Below are 24,229 nucleotides of genomic sequence, written 5' to 3'. Positions count from 1 at the left end.
TGCAGCATTTAGAACAAATAAACTGTTAGAACATAGAAAAAATATGCTGAACTTATTAGAATTCTTAAGATTCTAATTATACCAGTGAAAGGTGTCTCAATCATTTCTCATATGTTCCTAAACGTCAGAATGGAGTAGCTACCAGCAGATATTTTTTGTCTGTTTATCTACAAATAAAGTAGACAATGATGCTGCTCTAAAAAAACCTTTTTACACGGTTGTAGATAACTATACTTTCAGAATACAGTGTTCCCTCGATTTTCGTGGGGGATGCGTTCCCAGACCGCCCGCGAAAGTCGAATTTCTGCGAAGTAGAGATGCGGAAGTAAATACACTATTTTTGGCTATGAACAGTATCCCAAGCTTTCCCTTAACACTGTAAACCCCTAAATTACAATTTCCCATTCCCTTAGCAACCATTTAGATTATTACTCACCATCTTTATTTATTAAAGTTTATTAAAAAAATGTTTTTTAAAGGCAGACCAACGTTTGGCAATGACATATGACGTCATCGGGCGGGAAAAACCGTAGTATAGGGGGAAAAAACCACGAAGTATTTTTAATTAATATTTTTGAAAAACCGTGGTATAGATGTTTCGTGAAGTTCGAACCCGTGAAAATCGAGGAAACACTTTATAGTGAAACTAGACTGCTTTGTATTGAATAGTGCAATTCATCTGAAATTTGTATAATTTCTTAATGATCTTATGATAATTTCATATTCAGAATTGTCTAATTGATGTGTCTGGTTGCTGTTCCAGTAATACAATACTGAGAAATTGAGGAGGATTTTTCTCTTCAGATGGTATAACTTAAATCAAAGAGTCTCTATATGAGTCATCTATTTGAGTCTTGAATCTGTATTATTTCTGTAAGAATATGCCAAGAAGTATTTAGTAGACCATGAAACTTGGTTCTTATTTCTGAACTTCAATAAAATGTGTGCACCAATCTCAACAGACAGGGATCACATCATAACTAGAAGAGACTCTTGTTTCCGTTGTAGATAGTCTCTATCCAAAAAAGGCAGCATGCCCTGTTGGTTTGTGAGAAAATGTAATAACACAGCATGAGTTGGAGCGGACTGCATCCCCAACTGAACAAGGTGGGACCAGCTGCCAGGCTCTATTTGCATTGGTTTTCAAGATATAGAAACATAGAAGTCTGACGGCAGAAAAAGACCTCATGGTCCATCTAGTCTGCCCTTATACTATTTTCTGTATTTTATCTTAGGATGGATATATGTTTATCCCAGGCAGTTACTGTGGATTGATCTAGCACGTCTGCTGGAAGTTTGTTCCAAGGATCTACTACTCTTTCAGTAAAATAATATTTTCTCATGTTGCTTTTGATCTTTCCCCCAACTAACTTCAGATTGTGTCCCCTTGTTCTTGTGTTCACTTTCCTATTAAAAACACTTCCCTCCTGGACCTTATTTAACCCTTTAACATATTTAAATGTTTTGATCATGTCCCCCCTTTTCCTCCTGTCCTCCAGACTATACAGATTGAGTTCATTAAGTCTTTCCTGATACGTTTTATGCTTAAGACCTTCCACCATTCTTGTGGCCCGTCTTTCGACCCGTTCAATTTTGTCAATATCTTTTTGTAGGTGAGGTCTCCAGAACTGAACACAGTATTCCAAATGTGGTCTCACCAGCACCCTATATAGCGGGATCATAACCTCCCTCTTCCTACTTGTTATACCTCTAGCTATGTAGCCAAGCATCCTACTTGCTTTCCCTACCGCCTGACTGCACTGTTCACTCATTTTGAGACTGTCAGAAATCACTCCCCCTAAATCCTTTTCTTCTGAAGTTTTTGCTAACACAGAACTGCCAATACAATACTCAGATTGAGGATTCCTTTTCCCCAAGTGCATTACTTTACTTTTGGAAACATTAAACTGCAGTTTCCATTGCTTTGACCATTTATCTAGTAAAGCTAAATCATTTACCATATTACAGACGCCTCCAGGAATATCAACCGTAGTGCACACTTTAGAGTCATCGGCAAATAGGCAAACCTTCCCTACCAAACCTTCCCCTATGTCACTCACAAACATATTAAAAAGAATAGGACCCAGAACAGACCCTTGTGGTACACATATATTCTGGTAATCCTTGGGATGGCTATTGGGAACCAGAATTTTGTGATACAATCATAATGCATAGCATCACTGGACAACATTGCTTAGCAATGCAAATTCTGGCACTTCCAATTGCCACCATTAAGCAAATCATCATGGGTTGTTAAGCAAGGACATCATGTGATTTCTCATTTGTAACCTCATGCTAGTTTTCTTATTGACTTTGTTTTTAGGAAGGTTACAAATGGCAATCATATGAACATGAGGATGTGTGACAGCTGGAACTTTGGGGATCATTCATAAATATTACTTGTTCAGCATTATTGTAAGTTTGAATTGTCACTGAACAAGTGCTTGCTAAGCAAGGAACTCCTATATACGTAGGTCATATACTGTACAGAGTTCCCTCGATTTTCGCAGGGGATACGTTCTGAGACCGCCTGCGAAAGTCGAATTTCCGCAAAGTAGAGGTGCGGAAGTAAATACATTATTTTTGGCTATGAACAGTATCACAAGCCTTCCCTTAACACTTTAAACCCCTAAATTACAATTTCCCATTCCCTTAGCAACCATTTAGATTATTACTCACCATGTTTATTTATTAAAGTTTATTTTTTAAAATGGTTTTTAAAGGCAGACGAACATTTGGCAATGACATATGACGTCATCGGGCGGGAAAAACTGTGGTATAGGGGGGGAAACCGCAAAGTATTTTTTAGTTAATATTTTTGAAAAACCGTGGTATAGACGTTTCGCGAAGTTCGAACCCGTAAAAATTGAGGGAACATTGTATATGGTATTTTTTATAGCTCAGCCTGAACACAAATGCACATGATTGAAATTCTAAAGACAGTTCCCTTTTAAGAATGTTCATTTTCTTTCTTTAAAAAAAAAGAAATACATTTGGAAGCTCATTAATGTAACATTGCAGATATGACCAAGTTATTTCCAATTTGGTATATATTTGTTACAGAATTCAATAGAGAAGATTTATTCTTTACTATAATACATACTTGGCTATTTTACTTTACTATAATACTTACTATAATCAGACTTGGCTATTTTAACTGAAGCCCTGATTATACTATTATAGAATGAACATGAGAACAAGGGGACACAATCTGAAGTTAGTTAGGGGAAAGATCAAAAGCAACGTGAGAAAATATTATTTTACTGAAAGAGTAGTAGATCCTTGGAACAAACTTCCAGCAGACGTGGTTGGTAAATCCACAGTAACTGAATTTAAACATGCCTGGGATAAACATATATCCATTGTAAGATAAAATACAGGAAATAGTATAAGGGCAGACTAGATGGACCATGAGGTCTTTTTCTGCCGTCAGACTTCTATGTTTCTATAGAACAATATCCACCTAGTAAGGACTGGTCTTAGCAATAGCTGAATTTATTTGAAAACAAAGGAGAGGGTTTCTAGGAAGAATGCTTTGTGGAAAATTTGTTGAGGTCATAAAGATTTTAGGGGACAATACATTCCAGATGGATAGGCAACTATTAAAAAGTTTTATTTCTATGCTCATTCGCACTTTTTCTCTTGCAAGACTAACTTTTAAGACTCTTGGGAACATGTTTGCAATTATGATTGGTTGCCAAGCACCTCATGAACATGTGATTGCTATTTTCCAGCTTCTCCGTGGCACTCCACAGAAAGCTGCTTCTGCCTGCTGATAGGACTCCCTCTTATCTCAGGGGGCCTAGCTGAAAGAAGAAACCCTTCTATTGGGCTTCAGAAACAGAGCTTGGTTCCTGAGCCGTTTCTGCAGCCTGGCAGAGACATTCTCTTCTACACACAGAGCCTGTGCTAGACTGCAGAGAAAAGACTTAGATGCAGGGGTGGGCGACTAGCCGGAACGCTAAATTGTGCTCGCCGCCGTGGCTCGTAAGTGCTTGCAGGGCCAGCGCAATTTTGCTTCTGCACCTGTGCCCTGCAAGCACTTATCAGCCGCAGCGGCGAATGCAATTCAGCGTTCTGGCGAGTAGCCCACCGCTGCTTAGATGCCAAATATTCAAGCCCCGTTTCTGCAGCTCACTGGGGGGGGGCTGACCTCCACTTTCTAACCTTCAGAACATTGATGTTCACTAGCTTTCTACGTTTCCTAGGCTAGAAAGACTATTGGATCCAAATTGCGTGAGCTTTCCATTTGCAAGAACTGCCAGATGGCTTTGGTAGGAAGGCCAATCACCATGAGCTGGGCACACTTGCAGCTAAGGCAAAAGGCCACAGTAATGGACCTGAGCTTGGTGGGGCTGGGGAGAGAGCCTCGTCCACCTGGATGTGCTGGCCCACAGAGAGCACTTCTCCCTGGTGCTCTGCTTAATGACCTGCACAATCGCTTGGCAACTGCAACTGGAAGAGCTGGAATTGTCATCACTGAATGAGTTGGTCATGTAAGCTATCTGCTTAATGACCACTTTGCTCAAGGACTGAGATTCTTCTTCCCATTGTGATTGTAAATCAAGGGCTACCTATAGACCAGTGATTTTCAACCTTTTTTGAGCCGCGGCACATTTTTTACATTTACGAAACCCTGGGGCACATTGAGCGGGGTGGGGTGGGGGCTAAAAAAAGTTTGGACAAAAAAATTCTCTCTCTTCCTTTCGCTCTCCCTTTTTCTCTCTCCCTTTTTCTCTCCCTTCCTTCCTCTTTCTTTTTCTCCATCCCTTTTTCTTTCTTTCTCTTCCTTCCTTCCTCTCTTTTTGGCTCTTTCTCTCTCCCTCCCTACCTCCCTCTATGTCTTTCTCTCTCTCTCCTTCCCTCCCTCTCTTTCTCTCTCTCTCTCTTGCTTTCTTTCTCTCTTGCTTTCTCTCTTGCTTTCTTTCTCTCTCTCTTGTTCTCTTTCTCTCGTTCTTTCTCTCTCTTGCTTTCTCTCTCTCTCTCTCTCTTGCTTTCTTTTTCTTTCTCTCTCTCTCTTGCTTTCTTTCTCTGAGCTTTGCGGCACACCTGACCATGTCTTACGGCACACTAGTGTGCCGCGGCACACTGGTTGAAAAACACCGCTATAGATTGTATTGTAGTAATTTGACTGAGAAATAACAAGGCTAGTCTGCTGTTGAAGCCTCGATTCTAAACGCCAGAACTGGCAGGAGTCTCAAACCATGAATACCTATTGTTTATTTCAAATGTTTTTTAAAAGATGATTTAAATAATAATTTTATTAATTTATACTTTTCTGTTATATTTTTGTAAGGACATGCTATCTTTTATTTGTTAGATAATGTAATAATTGTAGTTCTTGTAAAAAAATGTACATGAATTTACTTGTTATTTCACTATGTATATAAATTCATTATCCACTGATTCTTTTCAAATTTATTTATTTATTTATTATTTGGACTTCCAAGTTTTCAAGTTTCAAGTTTTATTGGATTTATATGCCGCCCCTCTCTGAAAACTCGGGGCGGCTAACAGCAATCATAGACAGTATACTGTACAATAATAATCCAATACTAAAAGCAAATTAAAACCCCTTAATATACAAAACCAAACACACATACAAACAAACATACCATGCATACCACTGTAACGCCCTAGGGGGAGAAGAAATCTTAATTCCCCCATGCCTGGCGGCAGAGGTGGGTTTTAAGTAGCTTACGAAAGGCAAGGAGGGTGGGGGCAATTCTAATCTCTGGGGGAAGTTGGTTCCAGAGGGCTGGGGCCGCCACAGAGAAGGCTCTTCCCCTGGGTCCCGCCAAGCAGCATTGTTTAGTTGACGGGACCCGGAGAAGACCCACTCTGTGGGACCTAACTGGCCGCTGGGATTCGTGCGGCAGAAGGCGGTCCCTGAGGTAATCTGGTCCGGTGCCATGAAGGGCTTTGTAGGTCATAACCAACACTTTGAATTGTGACCGGAAACTGATCGGCAACCAATGCAGGCTGCCCTTCTCTGTAGATTCAGGGCAACTTACAATACAAAAATAAAAAATGACAGCATGAGGGAAATCCAAACATTAAAATCTATAAAATTAATTATAAAACCTAAAAAACTATAATAAATATTAAACTAGTCCTAAAACCCCCAATAATAACCATTCAACCACATTCATCCATACTTCAGTCATATTATTGGCCAGAGCAAGATGTCAATATTCAATGGCCCCAAGCCTGCCAGCAAAGGTAAGTTTTTAAAGCCTTCCAAAAGGCCAGGAGGGTAAGAGCAGTGCAAATCTCTGGGGGGGGAGTTGATTCCAAAGGGTCGGAGTCGCCACAGAGCAGGCCCTTTCCCTAACCCCCGCCAAGTGGCATTGCCACCTTGATGGGACCTGGAGAAGGCTGACACCCATTTTTCACTCTTCCCAAGCTAGTCTTTCTAGGAGCCTGGGAAGGTCGAAAATGACCTTCTCCCACCAAGGCCCTCCAGAGGCTAGAAACAGGCTGTCCCACAACTTCCAGAAGTTGGAAAATGGGTCATTTCCGGCCTTCGGAAGGCCTCAGGACATGGGGAAGGCAGTTTTTGTCCTCTCCAGGCCCCTAGGCTCTGGAGCTTGGAGAGAGCAAAAAATGGGCCTTCAACACCATCTCTGTAGGCTGGAACCAGCCTATTTCCTGACTCCCAGTGGGCCCAGAAGGCCTGAAAATCAGGTGGCTGGCACACGCATGCATGCTGGACCTGAGCTTGCATGTCCACCAATATGGCTGCCGTAGGTTTGCCATCACTGGACTAGATCTGCAACTCTGAAACTGGTCCAAACTGGGAGCAACCCACCGCTGCACAGCACCTTTAAGATGTGTACCCTTCAAGTCCCAGAATTCTCTAGCTAGCATGCTGAGTTGGTCTAAAATTGTTCTTACCAAAATTGGATCTTAACAGTGTTCAAGTAGATCATCTTTAAAATCCCCTTCCAAGTTTCAGATACTATGCTACAGTATAGTAACTGTTGGTGATACTTGAACTTGTGCGTGAGTAATTCCTAGGTTTAGCAGTCTGGCATTGCCCCCAAATTTATTCAGGCTACTTAGTTATCATTGTCTATATTTAAACGATTTTGGCAAACTTTTAAGTCATGACCAGCTTTCTAATTCCTGCTTGTGGAGTCCACACAGAAACTAAATGGCAGTATTTTATTTATTTTTATTTGTTTGTTTTGTCAAGTACATATTGGACGTATGTAAAGATATAATTTATTTATTTATTTATTTATTTTATTTATTTATACCAAGACCGTTTTGTTTTCGTAGATTTTCACGGGTATATATATATGAGACGGTCTTGGTATATATATATGAGACGGTCTTGGTATATTCGGGTTTCTTCCCGTGTAGGATTTGGAAATTTCTAGTGACGTTTCGATGAGGTCCCACTCATCATCTTCAGGCTGGTGTTTCTGTCCTTATATATATATGTATATATATATGTAGATTGTTCTGAGTTCGGGTTTTGCCCCGTGTAATATTTTGAGTGTCTATGCGACGTTTCGGTGAAATCACATTCACCATCATGAGGCTGAAGTTTTAAGCTTTGTGTTGCTGTAAATATGAAACATATATATGTATATATATATATATATGTAGATTGTTCTGAGTTCGGGTTTTGCCCTGTGTAATGTTTTGCATGTCTATGCGACGTTTCGGTGAAATCACATTCACCATCATCAGGCTGGAGTTCCAATCTTTGTGTTTTTGCAAATGAATATTAGCAACTGACATTTCTTCTTAGCATGTAGTGTGGGGGTGGAGATTTGCTTTGAATGTAGCAAATAGATTGGGTGACTATGCTTCCGTGATCTGATTGGTTGGTGTAATCATGGTTATGCTTTAGAGCAAGCCAAATACAAACCCAAACTTTGGCTGAGATATGTTGATGATACCTTTGTAATTTGGCCACATGGTAAAGAAAAACTAGACAATTTCCTCACTCATCTCAACAGCCTACACCCCAAAATACAGTTTACTATGGAAACAGAAATCAATGATCAACTTCCCTTTCTAGATGTACTGGTCTATAAAAAACCCAATGGCAGCCTAGGACATACTATCTACCAAAAGAAAACCCATACCAACCGTTATCTAAATGCACACTCACACCACCACCCCGCACAAATCACCTCAGTGGCCAAAACTCTCATCACCAGAACCAAACGCTTAGCTGACCATGAGCACTTAAAAACTGAATTGAACAAACTCAAAGATGTACTAATTTCTAATGGATTCAAAGAGAAAACAATAACAAACCTAATCAATAAAGAGACACCCCCCAAAAAACAAGATCAAGAACAGGACAATGGCACCACCATCCTTCCTTACATCAAAGGCACCACGGATAAAATTAGTAAAATTCTACAAAAACATAACATCAAAACCTCATTTTGCACTAACCAAAAAATATCTAATATCCTAAGGAGCCCCAAAGATAAAATCCAATTAGAATACCAAGGTATCTATGAAATCCCTTGCAAAACATGTGCAGCCACATACATTGGACAAACTAACCGAAGAGTGAGCCAGCGCATGGCAGAACATATGAATGCAGTCAAGAAACAGGAGAAGACCTCCTCCCTTGTCCAGCACATTAAAAAAACAGGGCACGAAATTGACTTTGAAAAAACTAAATTACTCCACAAAACAGAGAATTTATATAAAAGAATCTCTCTAGAAGCTATTGAAATTGAAAAAAGATCTTTTTGTTTAAATAAAAGGGATGATACCTCGCGCCTGCCAGAGATTTGGAAACCAGCCTTAAACAAAATAAACACCTCATTATAATCAATATGTCAATCCTTTAATTATTATGATTTTAGAATTTTATATTTGGAAATCAGACTTAAACAAAACACTTCATAATCTTCATGCCATTCCTTCTATAACCATGATTACACCAACCAATCAGATCACGGAAGCATAGTCACCCAATCTATTTGCTACATTCAAAGCAAATCTCCACCCCCACACTACATGCTAAGAAGAAATGTCAGTTGCTAATATTCATTTGCAAAAACACAAAGATTGGAACTCCAGCCTGATGATGGTGAATGTGATTTCACCGAAACGTCGCATAGACATGCAAAACATTACACAGGGCAAAACCCGAACTCAGAACAATCTACATACATATACCCGTGAAAATTTACGAAAACAAATATATATATATATATATATACACACATACACATAGTAAAATACATGATGAAGGTTATAGAGGAGATACTCATAGTAAAATATATCAATGAAAGAATAGAAAAGAAGATATAGTAATAGAACATATGAATGAAAGAAGAGATATAGGAATAGAAGAAAGGAATAGGAGATATAGGAGAGCAATAGGACAGGGGACGGATATTTGCATACATGATAGTAATAAAAAGAAAAAAAGGAAAAAAACATTAGATATAATAATATTCATATACTGTACATGATACTAGTAAATATATATATATAAAGAAACATTAGGTCAGGGGGCTTATGCAACGCTACTGCATTGTCAGAACTATCAACGATCGGGCTACCACCATCCCCTTGGGTCTCTTTTCGGCTGTGCTCTTCGCCCTCCTGCTGCTTCAGCTGCTGGAGGCCATCCGAGAGTTTCCGGGGCCGCTACCACGAAGGCAGAAGAGCTTATACGAAGCCCCCCCCCCCCCCACTCTCCCCGTTCTGCTTTCGAGTTCTGCGACTTGTGGGCGCTGCCGGTCGCCGTAAGCGTCGTCTGTTCCGGCGTGCTCTCGGATGACGTGGCGGGCACGGCGGAAGCGGCGGCTCCTTTCCTCGGTGGCGGCGGCGGGATGGCGCGGGCCGGGTTCCTGTGGTGCTTGGTGGCCTTGTTGGTGTCACAGGGCCGGGCCGACGAGCACGACCACACGGTGAGGGGGGCGGCGCGGCCCCGGGGACAGGCGGGCCTGCTCTTTCTCCTTCCCTCCTTCCCTCACCCTGCGGCGGCGGTGGCTCCCCTACCCGGGTGCGTGTGCGTCTCTGCGCGGCGTAGCCGAGGCCAAAGCCAGCACGGGTCGACCCAGCCGGTCGTGGCGGGACGGGACCAGCGTGCCTGCGAGAGGAGAGGAGAAGCTCTCCCGCGAGTACCGGAGAGCCGACGTCTCCGTTAGAAGCGGTCTCTTTCCGCTGGAGGAGGAGGAGGAGGGGCGGGCAGGGAGGAGATTGCGAGCGGCCTGGCCGAATATATAGATATACTGTACTGTATATAGAGAGAGTTTCCCCTGTCAAGGGACTGCGTGTGAATCCGTTCATACCGAGAACGAAGCCCGAAAAAGGCCCTCAAGAACGGCAGCCTTTGTTCAAGCAACACTCTGGTTTCCACCGTTTATTTATTTTATTTATTTATTTGTTTTGTCAAGTACATATTGGAGGCATGTAAAGATATAACAATATTCATATACATGATACTAGTAACAATAATAATAATTTAATAATAATAATTTATTAGATTTGTATGCCACCCCTCTCCGAAGACTCGGGGCAGCTCACAACAGTAATAAAAAGACAATAGAACAAATCTAATAATAAAAAAGATATATAAAACCCCAACAATTAAAAAACCATACAGCCAAACATAAAATATAATAGCCTGGGGGAGATGCCTTAGTTCCCCCATGCCTGGTGATAAAGGTGGGTCTTGAGTAATTTGCGAACCGTTCTAATCTCCCGGGGGAGTTGATTCCAGAGGGCCGGGGCCGCCACAGAGAAGGCTCTTCTGAGACCCGCCAAGCGACATTGTTTGGTCGACGGGACCCGGAGAAGGCCAACTCTGTGGGACCTTATTGGCCGCTGGGATTCGTGCGGTAGAAGGTAGAAGGTAAGAAGAAACATTAGAGAGAATAATATTCATATACATGATATTGGTAAAAAAATTAAAGAAACATTCTTCTCTCTTGATGGTGACACCAAGATTGGTAGCACTTGGAAAACAGGATCGCACCTATGAAAGATGAAGAATCACCCTGCTTTTTTTTTTTTTTTTTAAAGAAGCAAATTGAAATTAATGTCCCCCCTCCCCCCAAGCAGGCAGAAACAAAAGCAGTCAAGGCTACAATTCAGAATAAATCCCAATAGTTAATTCTGAGGGACAGCAAGCTGTTTTAGCTTCTGTCCAACCAAAAAAAAAAGCATGTCTTTTGTCCCTAATCGAACCAGGAAAAATCACCGGATACTTCGAACAGTGGGCCCTGGATGTGTTTGTATAAGCTTTGGACACTGGCTGGTTATGCTTCACGAACATGAGAGTTTGCTTGGGCATTAGGAGGATGCAACAATTGCATCTTGTGAAGTTGATCAGGATAATTTCTAAAGAAATGACATGATTGATTAGCTTTGTTTGTGCAGAGTATACAACCTGTATAGTCAAATTGCTGTAATTCTATCGTATGAGCTACATATACACTCCTCAGAGAAATAAAGGGAAGACTGAAATAACACCTAGATCTGAATGAATGAAATATTCTCATTGAATACTTTGTTCTGTACAAAGTTGAACGTGCTGACAACAAAATGAAATTGAGTGTCAATCAGTGTTGCTTCCTAAGTGGACGGTTTGATTTCACAGAAGTTTGATTTACTTGGAGTTATATTCTGTTGTTTAAGTGTTCCCTTTATTTTTTTGAGCAGTATAGTTGTAATATAGGGTAGCTTCTCGTTATGATCCAAAAACAGCAAAGGATAAAAAAAAACCTCCCCCAGCCAAGTGGGAAATAAAGATGGAAGGTTGAAAAGAAAACAGCAAAGCATACATTTTATTTAAAATCTCAAGAAATTGCAGTATTTAACCTGGGACCTCTCTGTTTGCCTCTTATTTTTCTAAAGCCTTCCATACAAGCTGTTGTTAGAAAGACAAATTAAGATAACCACTTAAAAGAAAATACTAGTAATGTAGAATATGAAATCCAAGCACTTTAAAACCAAATAATATAGTTGGTATAAACCAAACATAATTAGAAAAATAGCTTTTAAAAGTAGCACTTGCAAACTTTGAAAGCAGTAGGAGCTTGTGTAATGGATAATACTGATGAATAATACTGATTCTGAGCATAAGGTGATCAAGTTTAGTATCACTTCAGAAAATTTTCTGGCCTTAAATTATTGATGGGTTCAAACATAATGCTAAGCCATAAACCAATGGTAAGGCTTTACTTTTTTAAAAGGGGGGAGATGGTGTTGGCCAATGGATATTGGAAGTGTAAGGTACAAGTGGATGAAATTGTAAAGCATTAGTTTTGAAGTTGATTCACTGCTTTGGACACATTAAACATTATCTGAAAATTTAATCCTCAGTTTTCTGCTGGAAAACTATGAAAATCTGCATCTCTTATTTCAATGATTTACCAAAGATTTATTAGTAGTGCAATCCAAGGATGCTCCAGAAGGCAGCAGAAAAAGGCCCTTCAAGGAATTGCACGAAGCATTATCCACTTGCATTACCAATTTCTGCCAATAATGTTTTACATCGTGGCTATGTTTGCATTATGACTTACTCATACACATGCCCTTTGAATGCCCATCAAAAGTCATTCAGCGCTAATACTAAAACATTGAATACATAGTATAATCTCTTAATGGCTATTCCCTTGAAAGATAGTGGCTGCAATATTTCTGCACTACACACTAAGTATTAATAAAAGAATTGGAGAAACTGTCATTATACATATAAAAGCAGAAAAGAAAGAAACAGGAAAACCAGAATATTGGGCAAATAATGTGTAGAACAATCTTAGACATAATGGACATTTATTTAGGTCCCACAGAGTGGGCCTTCTCCGGGTCCCGTCAACTAAACAATGTCGGTTGGCGGGCCCCAGGGGAAGAGCCTTCTCTGTGGTGGCCCCGGCCCTCTGGAACCAACTCCCCCCGGAGATTAGAACTGCCCCTACCCTCCTTGCCTTTCGTAAGCTCCTTAAGACCCACCTTTGTCGTCAGGCATGGGGGAACTGAGACATCTCCCCCGGGCATATGCAATTTATGAATGGTATGTTTGTATGTATGTGTGTTTAGAAAATGGGGTCTTTTAAATGTTTTTAAACAGTAATTTAGATTTGTTGTAAATTGTTTTCACTTTGTTGTGAGCCGCCCCGAGTCTGCGGAGAGGGGCGGCATACAAATCTAAATAATAAATAATAAATAAATAAAATTTATTTATTTATTTATTTACTTACTTACTAACTTAGTTAGTAAGTAAGTAAGTAAGTAAGTAAGTAAGTAAGTAAGTAAGTAAGTAAGTAAGTAAGTAAGTAATTATTTGGACTCTTTTCCGTAGACTCGGTGTCTTACAATTGCACTTATAAAATGTCCTTGAGAATACATTCAGGTAATTGGACAAGGAGGGAGACATGATAAAGAGTGACCTAGGCAAATATGACGAACATGTATATAGCAGAAAATAGATGGCATTTAGTTTCTAAAGGTAGAAAAGGAATCACTTGAAAAAGGCAATAGAAACTTAGTTGAGGAATTAATGGTATCAATGTGTGAAATAAAAGTTGTAATAGAAGTAGAAAAACTGAATGAGAGGAATTAGAGGCTTGGCTGAAAAAAGAACATTACCCACCCACCCCCAAATATTGTACAAGGAAAAGCAACATGCGTTGCAGCATATTTGTATATGTGAAGCATAGGGGTAGTGATTTCTGACAATCTCAAAATGGGTGAACGGTGTGGTCAGGTGTTAGAGAAAGCAAGTAGAATGCTTGGCTACATAGGTATAGGTATAACAAGCAGGAAGAGGGAGATTGTGATCCCACTGTATAGAGTGCTCGTGAGATCACATTTGGAATAATGTGTTCAGTTTTGGAGATCTCATCTACCAAAAGATCTCATCTACCGAGTCTTCGGAGAGGGGCGGCATACAAATCTAAGTAATAAATAAATAAATAAATAAAAGATATTGATAAAATTGAACGGGTCCAAGGACGGGCTACAAAAATGACAGAAGGTCTTAAGCATAAAACGTATCAGGAAAGACTTAATGAACTCCATCTGTATAGTCTGGAGGACAGAAGGAAAAGGGGGGACATGATTGAAACATTTAAATATGTGAAAGGGTTAAATAAGGTTCAGGAGAGAAGTGTTTTTAATAGGAAAGTGAACACAAGAACAAGGGGGCACAATCTGAGATGAGTTGGGGGAAAGATCAGAAGCAAGAGAAAATATTATTTTACTGAAAGAATAGACATGGTTGGAGCAGACGTGATTGGTAAATCCACAATAACTGAATTTAAACATGCCTGGGATAAACATATATCCATCCTACGATAAAATACAGGAAATAGTATAAGGGCAGACTAGATGGACCATGAGGCCTTTTTCTGTCATCAATGTTCTATGCTTCTAGAGGAGAATGTAATAAATTCAAGATTACTGTAGTCAGGATGTCTGATGATGTGGATGATAGGATAGAATGCTTAGAGACTGAAAATGTCAGAGTGAAATCATCCAGCTGTTGAGGTGGAAAAATGTCAAGCAATGTACCTGCTGTAAGTAGTATAGAAAAACCAAAAGATTGAATGGAAGGGCATTGTGCAAGCAGGAAGAAAAGGATAAAGGTGTTACAACAAATGTTCAAAACATTGGAACGATGGGAGACTGGCTAGATAAAAATAGACGATTAAAAAAAATATTTTTAATAAATATTTATTTTTAATAAATATTAATAAAATAAATATTTAATAAAATGCTTTTGGAGTAAAATGTATCTAAAATAGATTTCTATTTAAGATACATTAATAATTGAGTTTATTCAGCATGAAATGGAGCTCAGTTACGTAGCATGAGGTTGTATATTCTGCAATATTGGGACTTGTTGGGTCAACAGAGGGTCAGAGGACGAGCTACTGTGGGACAGAGATGACAGTGGTTCTTTAAAATTATGATTTAAATCGAGTTGATTTAAAAATTATTATTTAAATCAAAGCCCTTTTACTAGTGATTTAAATCGTGATTTAAATTGACTTGCAATATTGAGAAAAAAAGTTTGGGAAAAGTAGCTGTCCATGAAAATTACATGAAAACTTGTTCAGAGGTCTGCTGCTAGAATTGATTGTGGTATCTTCTCCATCAAAATGTGTACAGGTAGCCCTCAATTTACTACCATTTGTTCGGCACCTGTTCAAACTTACAGTGGCATTGAGAAAAGTGACTTTAAGCTGGTCCTCACAACTGTGGCAGCATCTCCATAGTCGTGTGACCAAAATCCAGGTGCTTGGCCACCAGCATTATTTATGATGGTTGCAGTGTCCCTCAGTCATAGTACCTCTAGTACTACGTACTACATATGTTCATGTAAGTACTAACAGCAGACCTTTGTCGGGCCTTAAAGTGGTTCTGATCATCTAACATGTAAAATTGAAAGTTTTTGTAATGACTGATGAAACGTTATGAAGTTTGGGCCATTTTTTAAAAAAAGTAGGTGTAGGTATATATTTGATGTGTAGTATTAAAAGTCCAGTTGTGTATATTTTATTTCTAGAAATCCCAAAGACATCAAAAGATTGGAATTCTGGATTCAGTTTCTATGTTTCTGTTCAGTAAAACATATTGCTTTTTTCCCAGTAACATATAATGAAATTGCTATCCTGTACTATGCTTAACATTTTCAGATCTAAGCAAGGTAGCAAATTTGTGTTATAAAATGGCCCATAGCCATAATTATAAGCTGTTAATATTCTTTGTCTTTGTTTTGGGGATTATATCTTGCCTATGAATAGTTTTCCGAAATGGTCATTAGAAACATAGAAACATAAGAAGACTGATGGCAGAAAAAGACCTCATGATCCATCTAGTCTGCCCTTATACTATTTTCTGTGTTTTATCTTAGGATGGATATATGTTTATCCCAGGCATGTTTAAATTCAGTTACTGTGGATTTATCTACCATGTCTGCTGGAAGTTTGTTCCAAGGATCTACGACTCTTTCAGTAAAATAATATTTTCTCACGTTGCTTTAGATCTTTCCCCCAACTAACTTCAGATTGTGTCCCTTTGTTCTTGTGTTCACTTTCCTATTAAAAACACTTCCCTCCTGGGCCTTATTTAACCTTTTAACATATTTAAATGTTTCGATCATGTCCCCCCTTTTCCTTCTGTCCTCCAGACTATACGGATTGAGTTCATTAAGTCTTTCCTGATACGTTTTATGCTTAAGACCTTCCACCATTCTTGTAGCCCGTCTTTGGACCCGTTCAATTTTGTCAATATCTTTTTGTAGGTGAGGTCTCCAGAACTGAGCACAGTATTCCAGTATTATTTTATTGTAATATTAAATAATCTTGGCTAGAACCCAGGAAACTATGAGTTCTAATCCCAAATTAGGCACAAAGCTAGATGGGTAGCCCTGGTCTAGTCATTTTCTCTCAGGCCTAGGAAGGTGGCAATGGCAATTTGGCAAACCAAGATTCTGAAAAAATCTTGCCCAGAAAACTGGGACTAGTCCAGGGACTCACTAGAAGTCAAAAACTGATTTGAAGTCAATTAATGCATGAAGGGCTTACAACATAGATTTTTCTATCTCAGAATATCAGAAATTATTAGTAGTTTTCAGCAAAAGTTGTTCAAGTGACTTTAGTGCCTACAAAAAGAAGCTTCAGAAAGCTGCATGCAGCCCTGCCATTTACATTGAATATTATATTTATCTATCTATCTATCTATCTATCTATCTATCTATCTATCTATCTATCTATCTATCTATCTATCTATTTATTAGATTTGTATGCCGCCCCTCTCCGTAGACTCAGGGCGGCTCACAACAATAACAAGAACAATGTAAAAAACAAATCTAATAATTTAAAAAAACACTAAAAAAAACCATTATTAAAAGCAAACACACACACAAACATTCCATGTATAAACTGTATAGGCCCAGGGGAGATGTGTCAGTTCCCCCATGCCTGACGACAGAGATGGGTCTTAAGAACTTTACGAAAGGCAAGGAGGGTGGGGGCAACTCTGATATCTGGGGGGAGTTGGTTCCAAAGGGTCGGGGCCGCCACAGAGAAGGCTCTTCCCCTGGGTCCCGCCAAACGACATTGTTTAATTGACGGGACCCAGAGAAGGCCAACTCTGTGGGACCTAACTGGTCGCTGGGATTCGTGCGGCAGAAGGCGGTCCCGGAGATATTCTGGTCCGGTGCCATGAAGGGCTTTATAGGTCATAACCAACACTTTGAATTATGACCGGAAACTGATCGGCAACCAATGCAGACTGCGGAGTGTTGGTGTGACATGGGCATATTTAGGAAAGCCCATGATAGCTCTTGCAGCTGCATTCCGCACGATCTGAAGTTTCCGAACACTTTTCAAAGGTAGCCCCATGTAGAGAGTGTTACAGTAGTCGAGCCTCGAGGTGATGAGGGCATGAGTGACTGTGAGCAGTGACTCCCGGTCCAAATAGGGCCGCAACTGGTGCACCAGGCGAACCTGGGCAAATGTGACTGCAAGCTATATGGTATTGTTAAAATAATAGCATTGGAAATAGTTCTACATTTCAGTTGGTCAAAAGGTGAAATGAAAATTTGTTTTTTTTTCCAAGTGGACAACTTTGATTTTTGGGAATTGCTGTTTCAGGACATCAGGTTATTTCTGTGTCGACCATTACTGTATTTTTGGAGTATAAGACGTACCTTAGTTTTGGGGTAGGAAAAAAAGGAAAGAAGGCTTCTGCCTCCCACCATGCAGCACGGATGATATACACTGTTTGCTGTGTATTGCTCTGCATGTGTGCCTGACCCATAGAAATAGCAAGGAATTAGAGAAATGTACATTATGGCATTATTTATTTATTTATTTACAGCATATAATATAACAATACAGTACAACGGCAAATCTAATTAAATTTAAAATTACAATATAAAAATCCAATATTTAAAAACAATCATATCAGGTCAATCATACAACATATACAGTATCTCATTTCGTTGGCCAGGGGGCTGAGACCTAATTACCCCAAGCCTGGAGACATAGGTGAGTCTTAAGACTCTTACGGAAGGCAAGGGTGGGGCAATGCGAATCTCCAGGGGGAGCTAATTCCAGAAGGCCAGCCCCCCCACAGAGAAGGCTCTTCCCCTAGGCCCCGCCAAGCGACATTGTCTGGCTGATGGGACCTGGAGAAGGCCACCTCTGTGGGACCTAATCGGTCGCTGGGACTCATACGGCAGAAGACAGTCCCACAAGTAATCTGGCATATTAATGCCAGGAAGTTTTCTTAAATGTAATCACGCTAACTCTTCCCAATTATTTAAATAGATCTACTCCAAACACGACTAAGTCAGGATTTAACTCAGTTGCCTTATCTTAATACTAATACTTACTAAAACAGGACATTTCAGATTATATTTTTACAGATCTTTAAAACTGATGTGGCTTTGTGGAAGTATTCTCTGCTATTTAAAAGAAGATACAATAGCACTAGACCTTTTCGGATCAAGTATTTATTTTAAAAAGCTTCTTCATTTTGTTAAGTTGTCTAGAACAATAATAAAGCAGTCTTTAAAAAATAAGTCTAATACAGTGGTACCTCTACCTACCCACACTCCTCTGCTTATGAACTTTTCTAGATAAGAACCGGGTGTTCAAGATTTTTTTTTGCCTCTTCTCAAGTACCATTTTCCATTTACAAACCTGAGCCTCTGAAACTGTAACCGGTAAAGGCAGAGAGAAGCCTTCATGGGGCCTCTCTAGGAATCTCCTGGGAGGAAACAGGGCTGGAAAAAGCAAGGAGAACCCTCCATGCAGCCTCTCTAGGAATCTCCTGGGAGGAAATAGGGCCTCTACCCTCCCTGTGATTTCCCCATTATTTGCTCTTACATTGATTTCTATGGGAAAAATTGCTTCTTACAAACGATTCTACTTAAGAACCTGGTCATGGAACGAATTAAGTTCGTAAGTAGAGGTACCACTGTAATTTGAACATTCTATAGACATTTATAGTTATTGATTTACCTCCTTTTAGCAAATACCAGCCAGTTTCAGCCTTTGCTCTCCCTGCAGCAATTTGCTTACGTGCAGCTTTAGTTTCACTTTCATTTTAGAATGTAGGCTTGCCAGCAACTTCAATCAATCAGCTGTGTTTGGAGGCCGATAATCAGTGGCTTCTGCTAATCAGGCTCTGCTGCTGTTTGCTGCAAGGAGGTAAATTGTTGGCAGGCAGAGTCGAAAGAGTGAGTGGGGCTGCCTTGGTTTATAAAATGCACCCAAGTTTTCACCCTCTTTTGGGATGGGGTAAAGGGTACGTCTTATGCATGGTAACTAATAATAGTTTGACTGGATACAGTACATACATCTTGCTAACCTCCTTGTGTTGTTTTCTTAGTTTTACTGGTAGCTTTTAAGCTAAACATATAAACACAGTAGTATTATATGTGAACCTAGACATTGTGCTTTATAAATAAAAATGTAAATAAGCTCAGTTCTTGATCGTATCCATAAAAATTTTTCTTCCACAATAGAAAAGCTGGCATTATTTTCTTCTGAGCTAATTATTCAGCTTTTCTGTCTTAGTCTATAGTACTGGGATTTCCTGGTGATTTCCCTTATTAGTACTAATCAAATCCAGGCCTATGTACGGTAATTTCTTGAGAATTGTCAAGATCAGCTGGATACTGCCATCCAACTGGATGCTTTGTGGGTACATTGTGCAGATACCAGCTAATTTTAGTCCTGGCCAACTAATTGTGCAACAAGTAGAAATTGAATAGAAGAAAAATGTTATGTTTCATTCATGAAGTCACACTCTAAGTTTTTTTTTTTAATGTATTACTTTGAGCTGCTAAAGGGAGAACGGTAGTATGCGACATAAAACTTATATTTTAAGGTGATTGTTAAACCTAAATAGAGAGAGGTGCAGATAGAACTCCTTACCAAGTACAGTAGTGCCTCGTGATATGAACCCCTCGTCATACAAACTTTTCGAGATACGAACCCGGGGTTCAGAAAATTTTTGTCTCTTCTTACAAACTTTTTTCGCCTTATGGACCCGCCCCCGAACACTGAACCCGGAAGTTCAGCAAAAGTTTGGGTTCGTAAGGCCACCAAGAAGCGCCACCACCCGGCTGTTGCCTTTTGAAATAGCTGGGGGGCTTCTCGGCATTCACCCAAATGACGAACCCCAGCGTTTGCCGAACTTCCGGGTTCGGCGTTCGGGAGGCCGCTGAGAAGCCCCACCGCCCGGCTGTTGCCTTTTGAAACAGCCGGGGGGCTTCTCAGCATTCTCCTGGACGCCGAACCCAGAACTTCGGCAAAAGTTCGGGTTCGGCATTCGGGTTCAGGAGGCCGCTGAGAAGCCCCGCTGCCCGGCTGTCACCTTGCCAGAAGAGCCGCGGAGCTGTCGGCCGGTCGGAAGGCTCAAACGGAGGTGGGGAATCCCAATAGAGAATTCCATAGGCGGAGCTTTGACGTCACGAAGTCGTCCTTCCTGGCCGGCTGAAACGTGGACTCCAGGAAGGATGTCTCCGTGACGTCCCACAGAGTTGATCTTCTCCGAGTCCTGTCGACTAAACAATGTCGTCTGGCGGAACCCAGGGGAAGAGCCTTCTCTGTGGCGGCTCCGGCCCTCTGGAATCAGCTCCCTCCAGAGATTAGAACTGCCCCTACCCTCCTTGCCTTTCGTAAACTCCTTAAAACCCACCTCTGTCATCAAGCGTGGGGGAATTGAGACATCTCCCCCTGCCTATGTAGATTTTGTGCATGATATGACTATGTATGTTTTTTATATTGGGGTTCCTTGCTTTTTAGATTTTTTAAATGTACTATTGTTATTTTAGATTCTAATTATTAGATTTGTCATTATATATTGTTTTTATCACTGTTGTGAGCCGCCCCGAGTCTGCGGAGAGGGGCGGCATACAAATCTAATAAATAATAATAATAATAATAATAATAATAATAATAATAATAATAATAATTTCTTTGGATGGCATGCAAACCAGGAGTTGCCTGTCAATATTTTCAAGCATTTTCCTCATATTTCTCTCTGAAAATTTCTTCCATTCTAAAGAATGTGCCTATTGATAATTCTTTATTTTAAAATATGATTTCTTTTCAGTATCAAGATAAAGAAGAAGTTGTTTTATGGATGAATACTGTAGGACCATATCACAATCGTCAGGAAACGTACAAATACTTCTCTCTCCCTTTTTGTGGTGGAACTAAAAAAAGCATCGATCACTACCACGAGACTCTTGGGGAAGCACTTCAAGGAGTTGAACTAGAGTTCAGCGGTTTGGATATTAAATTTAAAGGTAAAATAACCATAAGTCATGATTTTTTGGTGTTTTAAAAATTACTGTGTTTGTTTAACAGGAAAATCTTTTTTCCAAATAATTTAAATGTATTAGTTTTTAAAGACATTTGAAGAGTGAAAACAGAAAAATACAAAGACAGAAAAGAAAAATACATTAAATATTTCAAAATATATAAAATATAATAACGTGAATGAGAGCCAGTTTAGTACAACAGTTAAGACATTGGCCAGAAACTGGGAAACACCGAGTTCTAGTCCCACTTTAGGCATGAAGTGACCTTGGGCCAATCCCTTTCTCTTTGCTCTAGGAAGGAGGTAGTGGCAAGTAACTTCTGAAAATCCTTACAAAGAAAACTGCAGGGAGTTATCAGGGCAGGCTCCAACAATTGGACAACTTGAATGGAAGGAAAAAATTGCCTTACAAAATTGTGAGCTTCCAGTAGATAGGGTAGAATGATTTAAGCTGATTTGCAATAGCACTTAGATTCATATCTCGCTTCACAGTGCTTTACAGCCCTCTCTAAGCTGTTTACAAAGTCTGCATTTTGCCCCAACAATGTGGCCTTGGAAGACGGAAGGCTGAATCAATTTTGAGCTGGTCAAGATTGAATTGCTGGCCGTCGGCAGAGTTAGCTTGCAATACTGCATTCCAACCGCTGTGCCACCAAAGCTGTTTATTACATTGCCTGCAGGAAATTTTATAATGGGAAAAGTAGAGGGGGGGGAACCCTTCCAGTTGTGAAACCCCACTGCCGAAGCAACCTTCCAAAACCAAGACTGGATTTTGGAATTGGTGAGGAAAGTTTGGACGAGTTGGGAGCGGGCGCGTCTCTTGACTTCCAAAGTCTTCGGAGAGGGGCGGCATACAAATCCAAATAATAAATAAATAAATAAATAAAAAGCTGTTTGAGTTCTATTTCACTGATTGCTCTGGTGAAAACTCCACTGTTGCCAAGGCTGCTTGTGAGATGGATGGGTTTGTCCAGGCGCATGTGATGCAAGGCGTGGAGTAAACCAGTCACGATTTCTGTGATCGGGATGCAGGGCACAGGTTTGGGGAGAAGCAGCTTCTCCCAGTTGTTATCTATACTGCAGGTGATTATAATAAAAATGGCTTCAGGAACAGGCTGTATTCACTTTTGTAAGAATTCTTCCTCATTTAACTTCACAGTTAACACAATTAACTTAACTTGGTGATTTCCAGCTAATTTTTAAACTAAATTTTTTAAAGCCAAGATTTAAATGTAAATAGTACAGAGTATGAATAAATTTGTTTGGAACTTTGGAAGGAAGAATGTAATTTGAAAAAAGTACATTTTTTTTCTGCAGAAAACTCTCTGTCCATCAGAGGAATTAGTTTTTAATTTTTTCTTTAATAAATTTGTAACCTAAGGTGCACTTGCAGCATCACATTAAGCCAGTTGATTTTATTATCATTTATTGAGTAAATTGCAGTTAGCCAGCGAAGGAGGGCAGCATAGAAAGCTGATAGACAGACAGACAGTTTTATATTGATGTAACAATCTGAATGCACTGTTAACACATTGTTTTACTTTTTACAGATGATGTGATGCAGACCACCTACTGTGAAATAGATTTAGATAAACAAACCAGAGATGCATTTGTTTATGCTATCAAAAATCACTATTGGTATCAGATGTACATTGATGACTTGCCAATATGGGGTAAGAAATGTATGCCTACAATGCGGTTAAAAGTGAAATCATTACTTCAGCACTTTCTGAACCGAAGTGCTAAGTGACCTCCACCAGTTCACTGGTGAAACTTTCTTTAAAACCTCATCAGCAAACATGCTGATGAATGGTCCCCTCTTATCTCTGAAGTTCATTATAGTTGGCACTAGAGATGGATGTAAATGATTCAGGTTCCCTAACTGTGCTTTATTACACAAATTGAACGGGTCCAAAGACGGGCTACAAGAATGGTGGAAGGTCTTAAGCATAAAACGTATCAGAAAAGACTTAATGAACTCAATCTGTATAGTCTGGAGGACAGAAGGAAAAGGGGGGACATGATCGAAACATTTAAATATGTTAAAGGGTTAAATAAGGTCCAGGAGGGAAGTGTTTTTAATAGGAAAGTGAACACAAGAACAAGGGGACACAATCTGAAGTTAGTTGGGGGAAAGATCAAAAGCAACATGATAAAATATTATTTTACTGAAAGAGTAGTAGATCCTTGGAACAAACTTCCAGCAGACGTGGTAGATAAATCCACAGTAACTGAATTTAAACATGCCTGAGATAAACATATATCCATCCTAAGATAAAATACAGGAAATAGTATAAGGGCAGACTAGATGGACCATGAGGTCTTTTTCTGCCGTCAGACTTCTATGTTTCTATGTTTCTAATTGGAGATGGCTATATGGAGATTGAAGTTGGCTTTCTTCTCAGCTTCAGTCTGAGCTGAAGCTACTCCATTTACAAAAAAGGGTAGTAGGGTGATAATAATATTGAGTCAGGGACAATCACAAGGAACAGTGCATGTTAGGTGGATAAAAAAGCAGTCACAACAGAAGACATTTAAGTGTGCAACACTTACTGTTTGCTTAAAAGCTATAGATTTGCGTAGTCATCTGATACATGAATTATATACTGCTCAAAAAAATAAAGGGGACACTCAAATAACACATCCTAGATCTGAATGAATGAAATATTCTCCTTGAATACCTTTGTTCTGTGCAAAGTTGAATGTGCACAACAGCATGTGAAATTGATTGTCAATCAGTGTTGCCTCCTAAGTGGACAGTTTGATTTCACAAAAATTTGATTTAATTGGAGTTATATTGTGTTGTTACTTGGAGTTATATTGAGTTCTCTTTATTTTTTTCCAGCACTGTATATTTTCTTAAATTATAGGAAGCCTGATTCACAGCTAAATATTACTGATGTAACTATTAATCTTTTAATAAATTATTTAATTATATTATGTTTTA

At 39.6% G+C, this 24,229-nt stretch overlaps 1 protein-coding gene across 1 annotated transcript in view; it reads left to right on the top strand.

Annotated features, from left to right (window-relative positions):
• Positions 1 to 9,744: 9,744 nt before the first annotated feature.
• TM9SF3 (transmembrane 9 superfamily member 3) overlaps positions 9,745 to 24,229 on the top strand; it is a 52,512-nt gene continuing 38,027 nt past the window's right edge. Inside the window, 3 exon segments of the mRNA XM_070752110.1 lie at positions 9,745 to 9,899; positions 21,073 to 21,268; positions 22,833 to 22,955. Coding sequence (XP_070608211.1) covers positions 9,822 to 9,899; positions 21,073 to 21,268; positions 22,833 to 22,955 — 397 coding nt within the window. The 5' untranslated portion in view covers positions 9,745 to 9,821.

This window comes from Erythrolamprus reginae, chromosome 5, assembly GCF_031021105.1.
Source record: "Erythrolamprus reginae isolate rEryReg1 chromosome 5, rEryReg1.hap1, whole genome shotgun sequence".
Lineage (NCBI taxonomy): Eukaryota > Metazoa > Chordata > Lepidosauria > Squamata > Dipsadidae > Erythrolamprus > Erythrolamprus reginae.
Note: the sequence above shows the minus strand (reverse complement) of the source record. Positions and strands in the feature narration are given on the sequence as shown.